The sequence below is a fragment of the Oryctolagus cuniculus genome, chromosome 7 (genome assembly GCF_964237555.1).
Source record: "Oryctolagus cuniculus chromosome 7, mOryCun1.1, whole genome shotgun sequence".
Classification (NCBI taxonomy): Eukaryota; Metazoa; Chordata; class Mammalia; order Lagomorpha; family Leporidae; genus Oryctolagus; species Oryctolagus cuniculus.
The window spans coordinates 82304202-82323851 of NC_091438.1; the positions used below are offsets into that span (position 1 = coordinate 82304202).

Genomic DNA, 19650 nt, shown 5'->3' on the forward strand with positions numbered 1-19650 from the left:
GATCATCTGCTGACCAGTTCCCTGGGATCCTATTCACTAGAGGTCAGACTCCTCAGTCTGGTTCATCTTCCTGATCGTAACATTCCAAATTTCATCTTTCTTACTTCTCTGATGAATGCAATTTGGCTCCAACCCATCTGTCCAGTCACTCCATACTACCATGCTCCAGACATAGTATTTATTTTTATTGTTTTACACTTATGTACATGTTGATTATTTTGCCTGGAAAATTTCTTTTCATTGACCTATCTGTCCTTTTTCTTCTCCAAAAGTCTAGGGTATTGGTCATCTGTGCTGCCCGTATAAAACCTTTATTACTTTATGCTCTATCCATATGTCTTACCAATTGGATTGTGAGCTTCTGGAGGAAAAAAGGTGGGTTCCCTGGGCCAGCATTGTATCTCAGAGCTGCCTGTGACACCAACATCCCATGTGAGTACCAGTTTGATTCCCAGCTGCTCCACTTCCAATCTAGTTCCCGCTAAATGTGCCTGGGAAGGCAGCAGAGGATGGCAGAGTGCTTGGGCCCATGCACCCACGAGGGAGACCAGACTGGAGTTCCTGGCTTCTGACTTTGGACTGGGGTCCAGCGCCAGCCACTGTGGCCATTTGGGGAGTGAACAAGTGGATGGACGATCTCTGTCTTTTCTTTGCTCCAACTCTGCCTTTCAAATCAAATAATTTTTAAAAACATTAAAAAAAAAAAAAAAAGAATGGACATTATTTTAAAAAGGAGAAGGTTCCCATACCTCTTCCCATTCTAATACTGAACATACAAATATGTGAATAGTAAGAATTGCAAGGGACAACAGAAAAACATGATCCATTTTAGTCATCATTTAATCACACAAGTTGTAGCATAGACTTTGACCTAGGTAGTCAATAAGTATTTAGCAACTTCTTTAATGATATGTCTCACTCACAAAAGTATGCACTGCAAATTATAAATACTACAATATTCTGTAAGAATGGCAATAATCAAATGTAAGTTGAAAAACCATATTACACTGATGTATTGCTCAAAGAGCTGTTGCTATGTATCATTTTTGTCTGTACTAAATCCATACTGTACTCTTCACTTAACTGCATCTCAAAGCACTGACTCAAAATCCAAATACTTTGAGATAAAGAGTCAGTAAAGCTAGTTAGATCCACTTGTGTAGAACCAGTGCAGGAAAAGTTTTTAACCTATAGCTATTTCTTGTAACTCTCTGAACTTCATTTTTTTTTCAAAATTCTATAATGTAATAAAAAAGGAAGAGATATAGACTCTAACACAGGACTTCCAAGTTGGAAAAGTATGTCAGTTATCTCTAGGTGACAGAACAATGAGTAACTTTTGTGTGTGCTTTTCTGAAATAATGTACAGGTTTCTAATTTGTAAAAATTATAAAATGTGTTTGCTAGCCTGCCTGCCTTTTCATACTATATTGCCCCAAACCACCTGAAAATCTTATCCTCCCAATTAAGGCATTCTACTTTCCAGTATCGTGACAAAATCAGATGTCATCCCCTAATTTTCCAACCAATAGGCAATACCAGGGTGCCATATGTAGGTGTAGGATCACTACTATGGAAGTCCTTTCTGTACTTTTCAGTGGAACATTTTTGGGAGATAGGATCAGAAATATACACTAAATTAAGTGCAGTCATTCCTTGACATCTTGGGGTACTGGTGCCAGGACCCTATGCAGATACCAATAATCTGCAGATGTTCAAGTGCCTTTAAAGAAGTGGCATGTACAGTTGGCCCTTTGTATCCATGGGTCCTGTATCTGTGAATGCAAACAATGTGAAATAAAACATATTCAAGAAAATAAAACTGCATCTGTATTGAACATGTGTTATTCCAAAACAATATAACAACTATTCACATAATATTTACATTGTATTAGGCATTACAACTAATCTAGAGATGATTTAAATTATGCAGCAGAGGGGGAGTATGCTGTGGCACAGCAGGTGATGCAGCTGCTTAGGACACGTGTATCCTATTATCAAAGCACCAGCCCGAGTCTCAGCACCTCTACTTCTGATCCGGCTTCTTGCTAAGGCATCCTAGAAGATAGCAGATGACGGCTTAAGTCCTTGAGCCCCTGCCACCTATATGACAGACCTGAATTGAGTTCTGGCTCCAGGGTTCGGCCTTGTCCAGCCCTGGCTGTTGAAGACATTTGGGCAATCAACAGTGGATGGAAGACCTTTCTCTTTCGGCCTTTCAAGTGGATTAAAATTTTTTTAAAAAATATATTTTGGAGGGCTGGTGCTGTGGCATAGTGGGCTAAGCCTCTGCCTGCAGTGCCGGCATCCCATATGGATGCTGGTTCATGTCTCAGCTGCTCCTCTTCTGATCCAGCTCTCTGCTATGGCCTGGGAAAGCAGTGGAAGACGGCCCCAAGTGCTTGGGCTCCTAGACCCACATGGGAGACCTGGAAGAAGCTCTTGGCTTCTAGCTTTGGATCAGCCCAGCTCCGCCTGTTGCGGCTATTTGGGGAGTGAACCAGCAAATGGAAGACCTTTCTGTCTCTCCCTCTCTCTTTCTGTAACTCTTCCTCTCAAATAAATAAATAAATCTTTAAAAAGAAACACATTTTTAAAAACTTTGCTGGAGGATGTACATAGGATTACATGCAAATACTACACAACTTTATATAAGGGACTTGAACATCCTCAGATTTTGGTATTGGGGGTGTGAGATCGCCTGGAAAACCCCCTTCCCAAATACTGTATTTGCATAAAACCTATGCTATGCAAATTATCCCATAAAATATCTCTAATTGCTTATAATACAATGTAAATGCTATGTAATTACTATATTGTTACTATGTAATACTATATTATTGAGAAAACAGAATAGTCTCTATGTGGCTCAATACAGACCTTTTTATTCTTGAATATTTTTGAGCCCAGATTGGTTCCATTCATGGATGCAAAAGTCATGGTCATAAAGGACTGATCCTAATTTCGTAACAAGGTTTATAATGAATTTCTCTTAAACGAGTCAAGATAGTCCTCATCCTACATGACAAACAGTGCTCTCGCATCAATGTACTGAGCACCCACTAAGTGTCAAGCACAAGTGTGAACTACACATGAGTTTAACATTTTATTTCAGCGAAATAGTGAAACGGGCGGACAGACATCTCCCACCTGCTGGTTCACTCCCAGGTGCCCACAACAGCTGTGGCTGGGCCAGACTGAAGCCAGGATCTGGGTCTCCCACACAGGCAGCAGGGACTCAAATACTTTAACCATCACCTGCTACCTCACAGGTCTGCATTAGCAGGAAGCTGGAATCAGGATCAGAGCTGGGATGTAGGAATACTAAGCAGAATCTTAACCATTAGGTCAAATATCCTTCTCAAATTTAACATTTTAAAGCAAAGTTTATCCTATGGATAGTCTACAGAGAAATGTTAACTCTTTGTGGAGGTTTCTGACAAACATTTGACAACTTTCATCAGATTAGTAGCTGTTAAATGAAGAAAGCCTACAAAAAAGTTATTTGTATTGACCCTTGTGGACTATTAAATATACTTTATTTGTAATAATAAAGCACTGTTAAATTACAGACGACCAAATGGAATGTGGAAATACTTTTTCCTTGCTACTGAGGAACTGAAAAAGTAACAGAGTTTATAGTATAAAGGTAACTCTAGTTAATTACATTTTTGGCCTATTTGTATCAAGGTCACACAACTAGAAGCACCATAGAACTGTGGCAACTTATAGAATGGTGTAGTGTGAAACACAAAGACCTGAGTTCAAACTCTATAGTGACCATAGCAATTTATTTAGGGTTCTTGGACTTAGTTTTCTGATCCACAAAATTAAAATAACAACACCCAACTTGTGGATTACTGTGAAGCTCAAATAAGGCACACCAGATAACTAAGAATGTAGTACTTCAAAAAATTTGCAGAAAATGGAATTAAAAGATAAGTTTATTTTTGTGCAAAAGAATTTGAAATCCATGCATTTTTTCATAATTTTTAAAGATATTCACAAATTTTTGAAGTCCTCAAAATTTTTTGGCCCAAAATAAACATTTTTAGTTCCATTTTCCATTAACTTTCTGAAATATCATATAATGTCTGATATGCAGTAAACAATGGATAAATGTTATGTGCACTCTTATGATTCTCTGAATACAAATGTTACTTGTACACTCAATCCAGAAAGCAAAAACCTTCTCTTCACATCCTTCAATATAGCTTTAAGATACTCAGTAACTCTATTGAAATGAGTATCTGTAATTTAAAGCTAGTTTTCTTAAACTTCCAGTTAAGCAAGATAACTCTAAGTTCTTTTAATAATGGAACTTATGATTCCCACCTAATGCTATTAAGCATTTGGATAAAGATGAATCTTCAGTAACGAATGAGGTGATTTTACCAGTACCGTACTGAATATCCAGTTCTGCATTCTACAAATACTGTTGTAATCAGTGAGTCATTTTGAGATCCTTTATGGCTTTCATTAATCAAATTTCCTGGCAAATAAACTTGGTTTCTTTGATCTCATGATACAGAAAACAGGACAAAATAAAATAGTTATGAGATAAAATTAGAAATTACCAGTTAAGCTTGCATGTCTAAACAGTCTATTTTTATTTTTACTACAGTAAATTTCTTCCTTCTATACCTTGTACCCCCATCATCAGTTTGGGTTGTTCTTTACTAATCCTTCTTAGCCCAATAAGACTCTTTCCTAAATTCCTCACGGAAGTTGGAAACAGTAGTCAATGGAAATATTACAGCAATTTACAAGACAAAGTATTACAATTTCAGATTTCTAAGCTTTGTCTTTCTACAACCAACGGTCATTAGTAAGCCAATTCTACAAGGTAATGAAGTATTTTAAATTCTCCAATATAATTTGCAAAAACAATCAAAACTTAGATTATATGATAACAAATTATATAATTAAATATCAATTTCATTACCATTCCGTTGTAGTATGTAACTTTCAGGATTAAACAAATATTTCTGAGACAAGGTATGGGAGAACAGAAATTTTTAACTATTAAACATGTTAAAACTGGCTACCTATTTAAAAACCTAAAATCTGTATGGCACAGAAGCATTGAAAACAAAAAAATTTTTAATCTAAATAAAGTCAAACAATTTAGAAGTTTTTAAAAAAATTGATCCTCCAAACAAAAGCTGGATAAACACTTTATTTAACAATTTAATAATGATTTAATAATTTATTTAAATTATTACATATTAGTTTTATGACCTAACAAAATAATAAAATGTTTGAATGGATGGATATACTTGGTGAAGCACATTTTATGACCATTTATCTTAAGTGCTGATATAAATAATACTCTCAAATATTTTATAGCACACTAAGGTTTAAATGCAATTTTATTAGAACTGGGAGTCAAACACACCAAGAAGAATGCACTGTATATGCAGGTCTACCTGGTAAGACAGAACTTGGTAGGAATTATTCTTTTTACATTTTAGTTTGGGTTCCATTTTTAAAATTCGTCACATTTAAAATTTCTTATCTCTTTGACTTGGTTTCTGGTTATTTCCAAAGTTGATCTTACAAAAGGATCCTAAAAGTTGTATTTTAATACACAGGAAAATATGTTTTCGGTTCCAAAGCCAAATAAGTGTCTTTTATGCTAAACTTTATAAAATACAAATGGGAATGCCAAATATTTTCTAATTCTATCCCATTTAATTCAAAAGAAAAATGCTCCTGTCATTTTAATGTCTTTTACTTGATCAAAACCATAACATGCTTTTCATGTTTCAAGACTAGGTATTTCCGATATGACTCAAACCATCTTCATTTTAAAAGCTCATGTAAATTAATAAAATAATAAACTCCATTCATTTAGCTATATGGTATGCTATAAGACCTACTCATAAAAGACTACTTGTAGTTAAAACATACATAGCAACATTTTCAATAATAAGAAAAATTTCCAAATTTATAACAGTGCACTAGTGTACCTTGTTGAGATCTATTTTTGTGGAGGAAATACCAAGTATCATAGCAGTGCCTTCAAACTGACATCTGACTACACAATAAAGCAAAATTACACAGGGACCTATCAAAAAGTAAACTTAGACAAGAAATTTAAATGCAGAGGCGAAACATCATCAAGAGTCAACCCTTCTGAGTTTCTGGATTCAGTTTTTTTTTTTTTTAATTAATTGTCCAAACCACAAAAAGAAATGCAAGCACACATTTTTTCTCCACTCATCTCTAACCTCCAAGTAGCCGAAAGATGACGATATTTACAAACCAAAATAAGCTTAAGTCAAAAAACAACATGAAATTTTCATACAGATGTAAACAACCCTGGAACACTTCAAAGTAATGAAAAATAAACCCGACAAGGTAGCTTACGTCCCTGGTACACCCTGGAGATCTGAAAACAAAAATCGTACCTACATCATCAACTATTTAGCTAGAAACGGGAAAGAATAATATTGCTACTCGACATGAACGTAACTAATGAGGGAATCTAATTTGTTCTCTTCTGCAGCCATGGGGTGCCCAGTGTTTTCCCTTCGCAGACCGCTTTCGCATTTGTAAACAACTGCTGTAGCTGTTTCTCTGGTGTTCAAACGCGAGGGAAAATGAAAGTCTGAAAAGCATCAGCATCTGAGCTTCCGGATCTGGAGCAGGGGTAGCCAGGAAAGGGACCTACCTACCACTTGGTCAAACATCAAGAAAAAAAAAAAAAAAAGGTAGCCTTCAAATCAGAGGAAAGAAACTCAAGTCACCCAAAGAGGGCCGGTGAAGCAGAGCAAGCATTTGGTGAGCCTTGTTTTTTCAAAAACTTGTCTGGGGGCTGGAAGTTATGGGGGCGCTCTTTGTGCGGAGTCTGGAGGGAAGAGGAGGGACGAGAAAACAGCTTGGGAATCATTCAAAGGAGTTTAACGAGCAGTGCACCGGGTGGGGGGAGGCGGGGCGGGGCCCGGCCGGGCGGAGCAGGGCAGCAGGGGCGTCCGCGGGCCGCTCTGACACCCAGGGAGGGGGCGCTGAGCTGGCCGCTCTGGGGACCCGCAGCGAGTACACTCCGGCTGCAGCCGGGAGCTGGGGGTCCTCTCGGGTAGGCAGACTCCAGCGAAAGCGGCGACAGGCCGGGGCTCTGGCGGGGCAGGGGCTCCGGCTCCCGAGGGAAGCGGTTCCCGAGTGACATCCCCGAGTTTCCGCACTTAGCGGGCCAGGGGCGCGGCGGCCGCACGGCTTCCCTGGGTCCCCGAGCCGGCGCTGGACTCCCTCCCCGCCTCCGGCGCCGGCGCCTCCCGCGCGGGCCGCGGCCCTTACCTGCAGCTCCGTGAGCAGAATCTCCCCTCGTTCGGGGTTGGACGCCATTGCGCTCCGCTCTGGACTCCGCACCTGGACGCGGCCGCGGCTGGCGAAGGGAGAAGGCGGGACGGGACCCGGGGTGGGGGGTGAGGATCGGGGAAGAGAAAGGAAAAAAAAAAAAAAAACAACTAGGGATTCATGGAGGCGCAGCCCCTGCTAGAGGCGCGGCTTATTTCGCCCGGTTCATCGAAAGCGGCGGGGAGCGAGGGCATTCGTAGCGGCTCCCCCTCGCCACCCGCCCGCCGCCGCCGCCGCCCGCGCCGGACTCCGTTTGCTCAGTCGCTCCCTCTGGGCGACGCCAGGAGCCGCCTCAAACCTCTCGGTGCTGGGCGCAGCGGCCGCTCCTGCAGCTCCTCCTGTCGCACCATTTGGCTGTCACCGCGTCGCAAAAGCGGCCGCACTTGGCGGCTGCCAGGCACACGTGACGGCCGCAGCCACCGCCTCTCGCCGGGCGGGGTAGGGCGGAGGGGACCCCGAGGACGCGGTGGGGCGGGGCGGCTTCCGACCCGGCTTGCCGGCTGGGGCAGCCATGGGACCCAGCCGGGGTAAAAATGAGGGGAAAGGCCTGGGCTCGCGTCTCTGGGGAGGCGGGAAGAGGAAGAAAACACACGCCTACGTGCCTTCTGCGTTTAACGGCCCGACGGTGAACGCTAGAGCCCGGGAGCCCGCTCGCTGCGTTTTGTTTCCCTAGTTCCACCTTCTCTTCCCGTGCCGGAGTTCCGGCCTAACTTCAACAGGCCCCTCTCTAACCTCCACCACGCGAACAGCACCGTGACTGAACCTTTAGAGACTATCCCTTCTCCCGCTCGCCTTCTGCCACCCCAGGCGAAGGGTCGTACCTCTGGCTGGCCCCCAGCCTCAGCGCGCCCTCTGGGTGTGTAAGGTGCGCAGCTGGCCGAACCCTGTACTTTCCAAGAAAAGCGCATGGATCCCCGGCAACTTTTAACGCACGGCTTTTAAGACGCCTTTCCTCGAGTGCTGAACTACTCTGGTTTGGCCGGAGAATTCCACGGAGCTCGGAATTTAATTAACTGCCTTGGATTGTTTTTAACTGAAGGGGTGTGGGGCAGGATCGGCCTTGGGAATGGAAAAAAAAAAAAAAAAGCGTTGCTTGGTGTGGTAAACAGGAGAGGTAACGCGTGTACTTGGTAACATGTACCTAAGTAGTACGGGTATCAGTTGCTCAGAAATGATACTGTGGCGTTACAGAGTGGCAATAAGGTCTCCAACAAGTCACTTTTGTTTTATCTGAGCAGTGAATGGGTATCTGGGGCAAAGCCAATTTGATGAGCCTCGAGTACTGTGTTAAAACCTGCCTGGAGCCAGGATAAGGGGTTATTTAGCTAGCTAGCTACTGGGGAAAGGCGTTAGTTGACTTCCCAAAAAGTGTAAGATTATGGCCCCTTAAAGTCCCTGTAAGATCGGTTGGGCTGATGCTGGGGCTGAGATTTATCTTTTTGTCTCCTTAAATTTTATAAGCTAATTCAACATGCATTTACTGAAAAGGGAGAGTCCTGTGGCCACATTTTTCTCCAACTTATCCTCGGTAAAGAATTTTTCTAGCACTTCAAAAGTCTTATAAAACACATAAAAACTATTTATATGTTTAATGAATCCTCTCGGTTGGAAATGATGATTAAAGTACATGAGATAACAACACTTGACAAAAAAACAGATTGTAATTAACCTCTCTGGTAACTAAATGTCCCAGGCCCTGAAATTACAACTAGGATAAAGAAAGCCAGTATCCCTGGAGGACTGGGGATTCCTGTAGGGGAATCAGACTTGTGTTAGAACAACCAGAAAGCACTTCTAAGACATAGGTATAGGGACTGGCATTTAGTGCAGCAGTTAAGTCGCTGCTTGAAACACCAGCATCCCGTATCCGAGTGCTTGGGTTCAAGTCCTACCTCTCCTCTGATCCAGCTTATTGTTAATGCACCCTGGAAGACAGGAGGTGATGGCAGAAGTGCCTGGGCCCCTGCTACCCGTGTGGGAGATCCAGTGGAGTTCCAGGCTCTTGGCTTTGGCCTGACCCAACCCTTGCTGTTGAGGGCATTTGGCGAATGAACCAGCAAATGGAGGGAACTTCTCTTTCTCTCCCTGTCTCCCTTTCCTCTCTCTCTCCCTCCGCACCTTCCTTGCACTCTGCCTTTCAAGTATATTTAAAACATTTCAAAACAAATTTGATTGGTAGGTAAAGAGCCTTAGGGGAGCCTTGCATGTGTGCACACATAGTTTTTTTGTGGTTAAAATATACATAAAATTTACCATTTTAAATATATAATTTAGGGGCATTGAATTGTATATTTAACAGATATATTTTTCTGTTTTTTTTTTTTATTTTTTGGTCTTCCTTTACTCCAGAATGGGTTTGAAATGACTTATGTACACGTAATAAGTGGTTAATAATGGTGAAATTAAGAATTAGCTATGCAAGGGCTTAGAAAAATAGTCGATGAGCATTTGTTTCACAAATAATTTATGTGTAAGAGCAAATGTTCACATTTCATCACTATAAAATTTTAGAAGAGATTTAAAATGTATGGGCTGGTGCCACAGCTCACTAGGCTAATCCTCCGCCTGTGGTGCTGGCACCCTGGGTTCTAGTCCCAGTTGGGGCGCTGGATTCTGTCCTGGTTGCTCCTCTTCCAGGCCAGCTCTCTGCTGTGGCCCAGGAAGGCATTGGAGGATGGCCCAAGTGCTTGGGCCCTGCATCTGCCTGGGAGACCAGGAGGAAGCACGTGGCTCCTGGCTTCAGATTGGTGCAGCGCGGGCCGCAGCGTGTTGGCCATGGCAGCCATTTGGGGGGTGAACCAGTGGAAAAAGGAAGACCTTTCTCTCTATCTCTCTCTCTCACTGTCTAACTCTGCCTGTCCAAATAAATAAATAAATAAAATGTATGGTCTATCTCATTATAGGCAGAAAAATATAAGCCAAAGTTTATTTAAATCAAGAATGGGGAGCATCCAGCCTGCAGACCTTAGACAGCCTTCAAGATAATTTGTTTGGCCCCGACAAGGCAATCACAGGTAGGACTCACAATTCAGTAAATCTGCAGGCTAATTTTTAAGTTGATAATTTTGGATGACCCACAAATGATGTTATAAATATCCAAATGGGGATCAGTGCTGTGGCATAACCGGTAAAGCCACCACCTGCAGTGTCGGCCTCCTGTAGGGGCACTGGTTCGAATCCCGGCTGCTCAACTTCCAATCCAGCTCTCTACTATGGTTTGGGAAAACAGTAGAAGATGTCCCAAGTCCTTAGGCCCCTGTATCCACATGGGAGACCTGAAAGAAGCTCCTGGCTCCTGGCTTCAGATCAGCCCAGCTCTGGCCATTGTGGCCATCTGGGGAGTGAACCAGTGGATAGAAAACCAACCTCTCTCTCTGCCTCTGCCTCTCTGTAACTCTGCCTTTCAAATTAAATAAATAAACAAATAAATATCCAAATGACCCTTGGCAGAGGCAAAGATTCCCTACCCCTGTTGGTGCAGGACCTTATGAGGATCCTTCAGAAAGTTCATGGAAAAATGGAATTAAAAGATAATTTTATTTTGGTGCAAAAATTTTTTGAAATTGTATGTATGAGGGGTCTTCAGAAAGTTCATGGAAATTGTATATCATGAAAAAATTATGCATGAAAAATTTTTTTGCACTAAAAGATCTTTTAAGTCTATTTTTCATAAATGTTTTGAAGTATGTTCTTATTACTCAGTGGTAGAGTAAGTATCATAATTGCTACTAATTGTCAAAACCTACACTGTTGATATAGGACCATTAAAATCCTCTCTTAAACTGAACTCAAAACATTATACTCCTGGGGCCGGCGCCGCGGCTCACTAGGCTAATCCTCCGCCTAGCGGCGCCGGCACACCGGGTTCTAGTCCCGGTCAGGGCGCCGGATTCTGTCCCGGTTGCCCCTCTTCCAGGCCAGCCCTCTGCTGTGGCCAGGGAGTGCAGTGGAGGATGGCCCAGGTGCTTGGGCCCTGCACCCCATGGGAGACCAGGAAAAGCACCTGGCTCCTGGCTCCTGCCATCGGATCAGCGCGGTGTGCCGGCCGCAGCACGCCGGCCGTGGCGGCCATTGGAAGGTGAACCAACGGCAAAGGAAGACCTTTCTTTCTGTCTCTCTCTCTCACTGTCCACTCTGCTTGTAAAAAATAAATTAATTAATTAATTAATTAATTTAAAAAAAACTGACACAGAAAAAAAAAACATTATACTCCCATAAATTTTTATCATAGAAAGACTCTAAATTTTACATATTTCTAGTGCTAAGATAAGAACTAATAATAACTTTAATTTTATGTAACACATGTAAATGAAAGTACCAAATATACAAAGTTTCGAATGTTACAAGAATTATTTCTGAAGGAGACCAGCACAGTATAAAAACTACTTGACAATCTGTGAAATGTGATAGTTTAAGTAGCAAATCGAGCTAAAAGCTACTACTGACGTCATAGTCTGTTCAGGAAGAAAAAAAATAGGACATGGATCATACTTATCAGACTAAAACACACTTGAAAAAAGTTTTCATGGAAACACATATCATGTTGATTCAGATGAGTTGTAATCAGGCCCTATTTACAAATGTGTGTAGGGAATCAGAAGTTTTGTTCACCTTAAGTTATAGCTTTATTAGTATTGAAAAAGAAGAAAGTTTTAAGTTTCCATTTAAGAAGTCAAAGATCCTAAAAAAAATCTAGATTGTATCATTAGTTGTATAAGTATGTTTTAAAATTCTTAATGGATAACTTAAAAGTCTTTAAAAAGAAATGACCAAACTTATAGAAATAGTTTCAATTATTAACAACTTAAAGCATTGTCTTATTTACCTTTTCAGGATGGAACAAATGTTACAGGACAAGTCATAGTAGAGATAGTATAGGTAGCTTAGATGTGTGGAGTTTTTTTATTTTTGTTTTGGTTTTCTGTACTGTTGAAACAGACATTCTGATGGTCTAGGTCCTCCTTTCCCTTAGATCCTGAGTGAAATGACACCAGGTCTACATATCAAGTGAATGGGTCAGAAACCTTTACTTTGTAAGCTATACTTTTTATTGCCTTCCAGTTTGTCCCTACAGTACTATGGAGAACTAAGAGATGGGTTTTTTTTTTTTTTCATTTGTTTTGTTGTTGTTGTTAGTGTTAAAAGAAAAAGAGAACAATGGCACTCCTATACACACACACACACACACACACACACACATACTTCCAAGAGATCAGAGTGAAGGAGCAGTAGTAATCAAAGTAAGAGAATCCCAGAAGATAAGCAAAACTCAAGAAAACGCAGAACTGTTTGATCACCATCCTTTTCTTCCTTAAGAAACTCCCTCATAGAGGTGGGTTTGGTGCAGTGGTTAGGTTGCAGTTTGAGATACCTACATCCCATATCTTAGAGCCAGGCTCGGGGCTTGGCTACGGTGCTACAGATCCAGGTTCCTGCTAATGTGTGACCTGAGAGGCAGCGGGTGGTGGTTCTTGTAGCTGGTTCCCTGCCACACATATGGGGAGACCCAGATTGAATTCAAGGCTCCTAGCTTTGGCCTGCAGCACAGCCCTGGCTGTTGTAGGCATTTGGGGGAGTGAGTCAGTGATGAGAGATTCTCTCTCTGTCACACACACACACTTGCTCCTCTTTCCTGTATTTCTTCCTGTTTCAAATAAAATGAAAATATATAAAGAAACCCTTTATAGAAATTGTTCCCTTGTATTTTCCATGATGATAATTTGAGATCTAGTTTGTTAAAGTCAAGAGCACAAGAAAGTAGAGTCAGCCATAGTGACTATAGCAGATACTTTTTAGAATGTCAAATCAGCCCATATCCTCTTCCCTGAGAATTCCAGCCATCCCCAGAGTGTAAATTTCTGGAGTCATGTGATTGCTTAATCTAGACCCTCAATGTACACCACTTCATAGACCATAACCAAGTTTAGCCAATCAGGTTGTAACAATTTGGAAATAGAACACTGGAGTGCTGATCAATCGGTGGCACTGGAGAGGAGAGGTATGTGGTTCTAGAATGGCCTAGAATAGCTATGTGCTCAGATGTGCACAAAGATGCAGAAGATGCTCTGTGGAAAGAGCAAAGAATTCCTGCCTTCCCATCACTTAGAACTTAGTGACTACCGAAATACATCTGGTCTCTGTCTTCATGGAACTTGTAGTTTGTTGAAGCAGGTATAATGACAAAGAAGATGAGTTCAGGGTACTTTGAACTTCCGTCAGGCAATTCTTTCCTGTGTACTTCACACTTGAGCTGAGGGCTCACCAGTGGGTAGATGTTAACTGTGGGGGGCAGGGTATAGGAGTGCATAAGGAGAAAGGAATACAGGACTTTCCATGAAGAGGGAATAAAAGCTAAATATTACAGAGTGACTGGGAGCAATTTTATGATTGATAGAAGGCCGTTGAGGCTATAGAAAAAAGATGGGAGTAATAAGAAAAAGATTATAGACCATGTGTATTGGTCAGGATAGGCTAGGTTATGCTGAGTAAGAAAATGCTCCAAAAGATTCTCAATGGTCTACAATAAGGTTTCTCTCTCATGCTATATGCTCACTGTGGCTCTGCTCCATGTCTTCTCCAAGTCTAGGTTTGGGCTGACAGCAGTATTACCATTGTCATAGCAGAAGAGAGACATGCACTGGCTTGTGTTTCTTTTGGGTTTCATCAGCCAACCTTTTGCCAGGCCTAGAGCAACAGAGCTGTACAATCCTTCAACAGAGATGGGTCACACACAAATGCTCTGGAATATGGGTGACTAATAACGCAGAGACATACCATGTTTAAGGTTGTGGTGTTTATTTGAGCAGCAATGAAAAATCATTGAATAAATGCTACATTGTTAACAAGTCACTATGGCTTGTTATACACTTGGAAATGGGCAAGAGTAGACATAGGGAGAAATATTAGGAAGCTATTTCCATTTTCCAGGCAAAAAAAAGTGGTAGTTGTAGGGTCATGGCAATGAAATTGGAGAGGAGTCAATAGATGTACAAGGGGATCTGCTGTGCAAAGAGAAGCAGAGATGACAGAACATGTGTGTCAGGAAAAGAGTACAGATTGGTGCCTCCTCACATGGGGCAGCAAATGTAAGGAAAAAGAAGGGGCGGGGCTCAGAACAGAGAGGAGACAGAGTATGAGCTCGCAGCCAGACCAAATTTATTCAAAGAAAATAAACTCGCAGAGGTTGACCAACTGCCAGCGTGTACACTGACCGAACACGTGGCAGAAGGCCCAGATCCGAGAAGCCTGGGCCTTTTTATATCTTAGGTGGGCTAGGGGTGGGGGTGGGGGGCAGTAGGCAGAGGTGAGCTTCTCTATATAGGGTCTTCAAGTTCGGCCTGCAGGCTTCCAATATAGGATGTGAGACTGAACTGGTCTCTCTCTTTTTCTAAGATTTATTTATTTATTTGAAATTCAAGAGTTACAGAGAGAGGAGAGGCAGAGAGAGAGAGGTCTTCCATCCGATGGTTCACTCCCCAATTGGCCGCAACTGCTGGAGCTGCGCTGATCCAAAGCCGGGAGCCAGGAGCTTCTTCCAGGTCTCCCAGGAGGGTGCAAGAGCCCAAGGGCTTGGGCCATCTTCTACTGCTTTCCCAGGCCACAGAGAGAGCTGGATCAGAAGTGGAGCAACCAAGTCTTGAACCAGTGCCCATATGGGATGCCAGCACATCAGGCCAGGACGTTAACACTCTGTGCCACAGTGCAGGCCCCTGAACTTTTCTCTTGAAAGAAGGCAGGGGAAACAAGAACCTAAAATGGCTGAGGCTTATGTCCTTGTTCCATCAATCCTGACTCTGAGTATAGATAAGGAGAGGGGGCACTGATTTCTTTCTGGCTACTTCCTGCTGATACAGGACATAGACATGGGGCGAGGTTTTATACTCGTGATCAGATTAATTGAAGAAGAGCAGTTTTGTGTTGTTCCTGCTTGATGGCTTGGAGTATAGCAGTCATTCATTCCTGCAAGAACCTTTGGAATAAATTAATTGTACATGGTAGAAATAGGAGCACTATGATTATGAGGATAAAAGGAGAAATTAGAAACGTTGCCCATGGTGGGAAAGATGACTGAAATGAGGAGGACAAGGGAGGGAATAGGAAAGCAAGAGTCCTGTCGGTATGTCTGGTTGCCCAAGAGGAAGAATGTTCCTTTTTTGTTTAGGGAGTATGTGCTGGCAAGGAACCATGGGATGGAGTTAGTCTGGCCTGCTTCTAATCCTGGGCTCCCTCAATGTGGACTTAGGACAGTGGGAGAAATGTAGCAGACTTGGTTCCTGATGTCTAACTGTTTACTGGCTCCAATATTCTGAAAAGTCAACTACTCTGTTCTCTAAGTGTCCTTGAGGTCTCCTAATAAATCTCCCTTCTTGCATGAGATTGTGTCTGCAGTGTGTTCCCAAACACATACCCATAATACACATAAAGTTCCCACAGGAACTTTAAGCCAAAGTGATAGCCATCAGAGAAAGAGTGACACCACGATTCTGCCTGTATGATACAAGTAGGTTCAATTAGGTAGGACCTGCAACATAGTTTATCTAGTGCTGTCTTTTCTTCCAAGGACCCCTTCTCTTTACAGTCTACTTGTTTCCAAAGGATCCTGCACCAGCTAATGCACAAATTATGAACACAAAGTGTGTATTATACCTGGTGTGAGTCTTCCTATAGCACTTTGTTTGCATGTCTATTTGGGCACTTAAATTTTTTCTCTATGGGGATGAGTGCTTGGCACAGCAGTTAAGACACTACTTGAAACACCCACCTCCTATATCAGAGCACCTGGGATCAAGTTCCAGCTCTGTTTCTATTTCCAACTTCCTGCTTAATGTACACCCTGGGAGGCAACAGGTAGTGGCTCAAATACCTGAACTCCTGCCACTCTGATGGGAGACCTGAATTGTGCTCTGAGCTTCTGCCTTCAGTCTGGCCCAGCCCTGGATATTGCAGGCATTTTAGGGCATGAGCCAACATATGGAAGATCTGTTTCTTTCTTTTGCTCTCTCCCCATTCCATATAAATTTTTAAAAATATATTCAAAATCAGACTTTTTTTTCTTTGTTATGGTGTCAATGAATACAGTCTCTTCTATTAGACTTCAAGCCACTAGAAAGGAACCATGTATCTTTCTTTAAATTTATTTATTTGAGAGACACAGAGAGAAAGAACTCATATGTAGGCTCATTCCCCAAATTTCTGCAGTGGCCAAGGGGTCAATGCTCGGAGCTGGGTTGCAACTCAGGTTTGCCTCATGGAGGGAAGGAACCCAACCACTTGAGTCATCTTCACTGTCTTCCAGCATTTGCATTAGCAGGAAGCTGGAATCAGTAGCCATACAGCTGGGTACCAAATCCAGGTACTCTGATGTGGGATGCAGGCATCTTAACCGCTAGACCAAATGTCAACCTCCTCCTGTGTCTTCTGTGGACTAATAGTTTATCCCTTGTAAATTAGATGTTTGTGTGCATGTGTGTGTGTATTACAGAAATTTAGGTTGTTAGCTAGGATGCCCTATCCCATAGAAAATTAAGTAAGCTGTAAATGCCCAATTTCATAGCCTCTAAAGTCAAGAGTCTCTGTTTTTCCCAGTCCTATTTCTGGAAATCTCTGACAGGTTATTTACAAATGCTTGCCTTTCTATCCCTCCTCATGTTTTCCTGCGACACTGGCCCCACCACCTGTGTCTGTTAGTTTTAGCTGTACTGATATTGACCAGAAGCTTAACCCTTGACCTGCCAACCCACTGTCCTCAAGTATTTCATAAACTCATCAACCTTGTACCATAGCCTTCTACTACATTTATAAGAGAGGAAACACTATAGGATATGATGTGTTTACCCTGTTAAGAAGTTGAGCTCTCTGTTTCCACCTTCAGTAGATTAACCAGCGAGTCCTGCTCCTTTCCCTGTCATAAATTCATCATTCTCAGGTCCTTCAGATTCTCAACTGTTATCCAAAATATGATTATTTGAAGTTTCTTCCAAATATATAAAATGTTCTACTGGAAGGGATACCAGAAAATATAATTTCTTAGCTTGGTACATAATCATTGAATGAATGATAGCTTTCTGAGTTTTGTGTTTCTGAAGTAATGAAAAGAAAGTATGCTTTAACCACCAATGAAAAGTTAAGCTTTCAATTCTGACACTCTGTGTTATGAACTAAAATATTTCTGGTCTCCCAAAATTGACAAACTAAAGTTCTCATCCCCAGTGTGATGATACTAGGAGGTGGGGCTTTTGGGAGATCATTAGGTCATGACAGTGGAACCCTCATGGATGGGATTCGTGTCCTTATAAAAGAGACTCCAGAAGCTCTCTTACTCTTCTTGCACTGTGTTAGGATACTACAAGAAGTTGACAATCTGCGACCTGCAAGAGTGCTCTCCCCAATACCCAACCATACCAGAAGCCTTGTTTGGGACTTCCATCCTCCAAAACTGTGAGAGAGGAATTTCTCTAGTTTATCGGCCATTCATTCAGTGGTTTGTTTTAGCTGCCAGCACTAAGACACTAAGAATTCCTTTATACTCTCAGAAATTTATCAAAGACCACAAAGAGCTTTTGTTTATGTAGGTTAAGTCTTCTGGTGTTTACTGTATTAGAAGTTAAAAATTGAAGACTGTTTACAACACAAGGTCACATTTTTCTTTAGCCATCAGAGTGAGGACCTCATTCTCCCCGAGGCCACACCACTTCTCAGCACTGTTGCATTGAGATCAGATTTAAATCAATGTTGGAGCAACAAACCGTATTCAAACCATAGCAACTACTGTGCTAAGATACAAAATTCTGGGATCTTCAAGTAAAAAGTTGGGGTGATACATGAGAAATTCAGGTTGTCCTTGTCAAAATGAAAATGGACAGGTGGGTGTTTAAGCCTTGGACACTGGTAGAAAGTCCCTGGGTTTCATGTTGGAGTACCTGGGTTAAATATGTAACTATAGAAACGTGCCAGGGGATTCCAATAGAACCCCATCAAGGTGGCATGTACCAATGCCATCTCACTAGTCCAAGTGATCAATTTCAGTTCACAATTGATCATACTGATAGGTCTAAGAGTCAAAGGGATCACATAAACAAGACTAGTGTCTGCTAATACTAACTGATAGAATAAAAAAGGGAGAGAATGATCCAACATGGGAAGTGGGATACACAGCAGACTCATAGAATGGCAGATGTCCTAAACAGCACTCTGGCCTCAGAATCAGCCCTTGAGGCATTCGGATCTGGCTGAAGAGCCCCTGAGAGTATTTTAGGCATGGAAAGCCATGACACTCTGGCAGAAAAAAAAAAAAAAAAAAAAAAAACTAAATGAGATCCCAGTAGAAAGGACAGGTCATCAAAGAAGGAGGTACCTTTCTCTGAAGGGAGGAGAGAACTTCCACTTTGACTGTGACCTTGTCTAAATAAGATCTAACTTGGCAAACTCAAAAGGCTTCCATAGCCTTGGAAACTCATGACTAGAGCCTAGGGAGATTACTGATGCCATAAACAAAAGTCAGTTTGTTAAGTTAACAACAGGAGTCACTGTGCATTTACTCCCCATGTAGGATCTCTGTCCTTAATGTGTTGTCCTATGTGAATTAATGCTATAACTAGTACTCAAACAGTATTTTACACTTTATGTTCTGTGTGGGTGCAAATTGATGAAATCTTTACTTAATATACACCAAATTGATCTTCTGTATATAAAGATAATTGAAAATGAATCTTGATGTGAATGGAATGGGAGAGGGAGTGGGAGAAGGGAGGGTTGCGGGTGGGAGGGAAGTTATGGGGGGGAAAAAGCCACAGTAATCCAAAAGCTGTACTTTGGAAATTTATATTTATTAAATAAAAGTTAAAAAAAAGGAATAAATAAATATGTAACTCTGGCTCCTGACCCCAGCTTCCTGCCAGTGCACACACTGAAAAGTGGTGGTGATGGCCCAAGTGATTGGGCCCCTGCCACACACATGGGAGACTTATATTAAGTTCCCAGCTTCTGGCTTTGGCCAGGCCCAGCTCTGGTCATTGCAAGAGTAAACCAACAATGGAACCTCTCTCCCTGTCTATCTCAAAAATTTTTTTTGAAAGAAGAAGGAATATAAGCTTGAAAAAGTTTATGTGAGACATGATTATTTTACTACTACTGTTTTGAAGAGAGAAAGAGAGCTCCATCTTCTCTCTGCTGATTGACTCACCAAATGTCCACAATAACCAGTGCTGGACTAGGCCATAGTCAAAAGCCAGGGCTCCATCTGGGTGTTGCACATGGGTGAGTGACAGTCAAGTACTTGAGCCATCATCTGAT

General features: G+C 41.9%; 1 protein-coding gene and 1 long non-coding RNA gene across 9 annotated transcripts in view; one reads left to right on the plus strand and one right to left on the minus strand.

Annotated features, from left to right (window-relative positions):
• The window catches only part of PKN2 (protein kinase N2), a 156934-nt gene extending 148386 nt beyond the window's left edge, over nucleotides 1-8548 (minus strand). For 4 of the 7 annotated variants that reach the window (XM_051856287.2, XM_051856284.2, XM_051856286.2 and 1 more), the window contains exon 1: nucleotides 8181-8548. In XM_051856287.2, coding sequence (XP_051712247.1) covers nucleotides 8181-8267 — 87 coding nt within the window. In that variant the 5' untranslated portion in view covers nucleotides 8268-8548. Of the gene's footprint in view, nucleotides 1-7299; nucleotides 7738-8180 lie in introns of those variants that run through there. The other 3 variants (XM_070076950.1, XM_070076949.1, XM_051856285.2) reach the window with 1 other exon arrangement.
• Nucleotides 8549-8772: 224 nt separating this feature from the next.
• LOC127493422 (uncharacterized) overlaps nucleotides 8773-19650 on the plus strand; it is a 158092-nt gene continuing 147214 nt past the window's right edge. For both annotated transcript variants that reach the window (XR_007923548.2, XR_007923549.2), the window contains exons 1-2: nucleotides 8773-8887; nucleotides 10263-10373. This is a non-coding gene — a long non-coding RNA (uncharacterized lncRNA). The remainder of the gene's footprint in view (nucleotides 8888-10262; nucleotides 10374-19650) is intronic.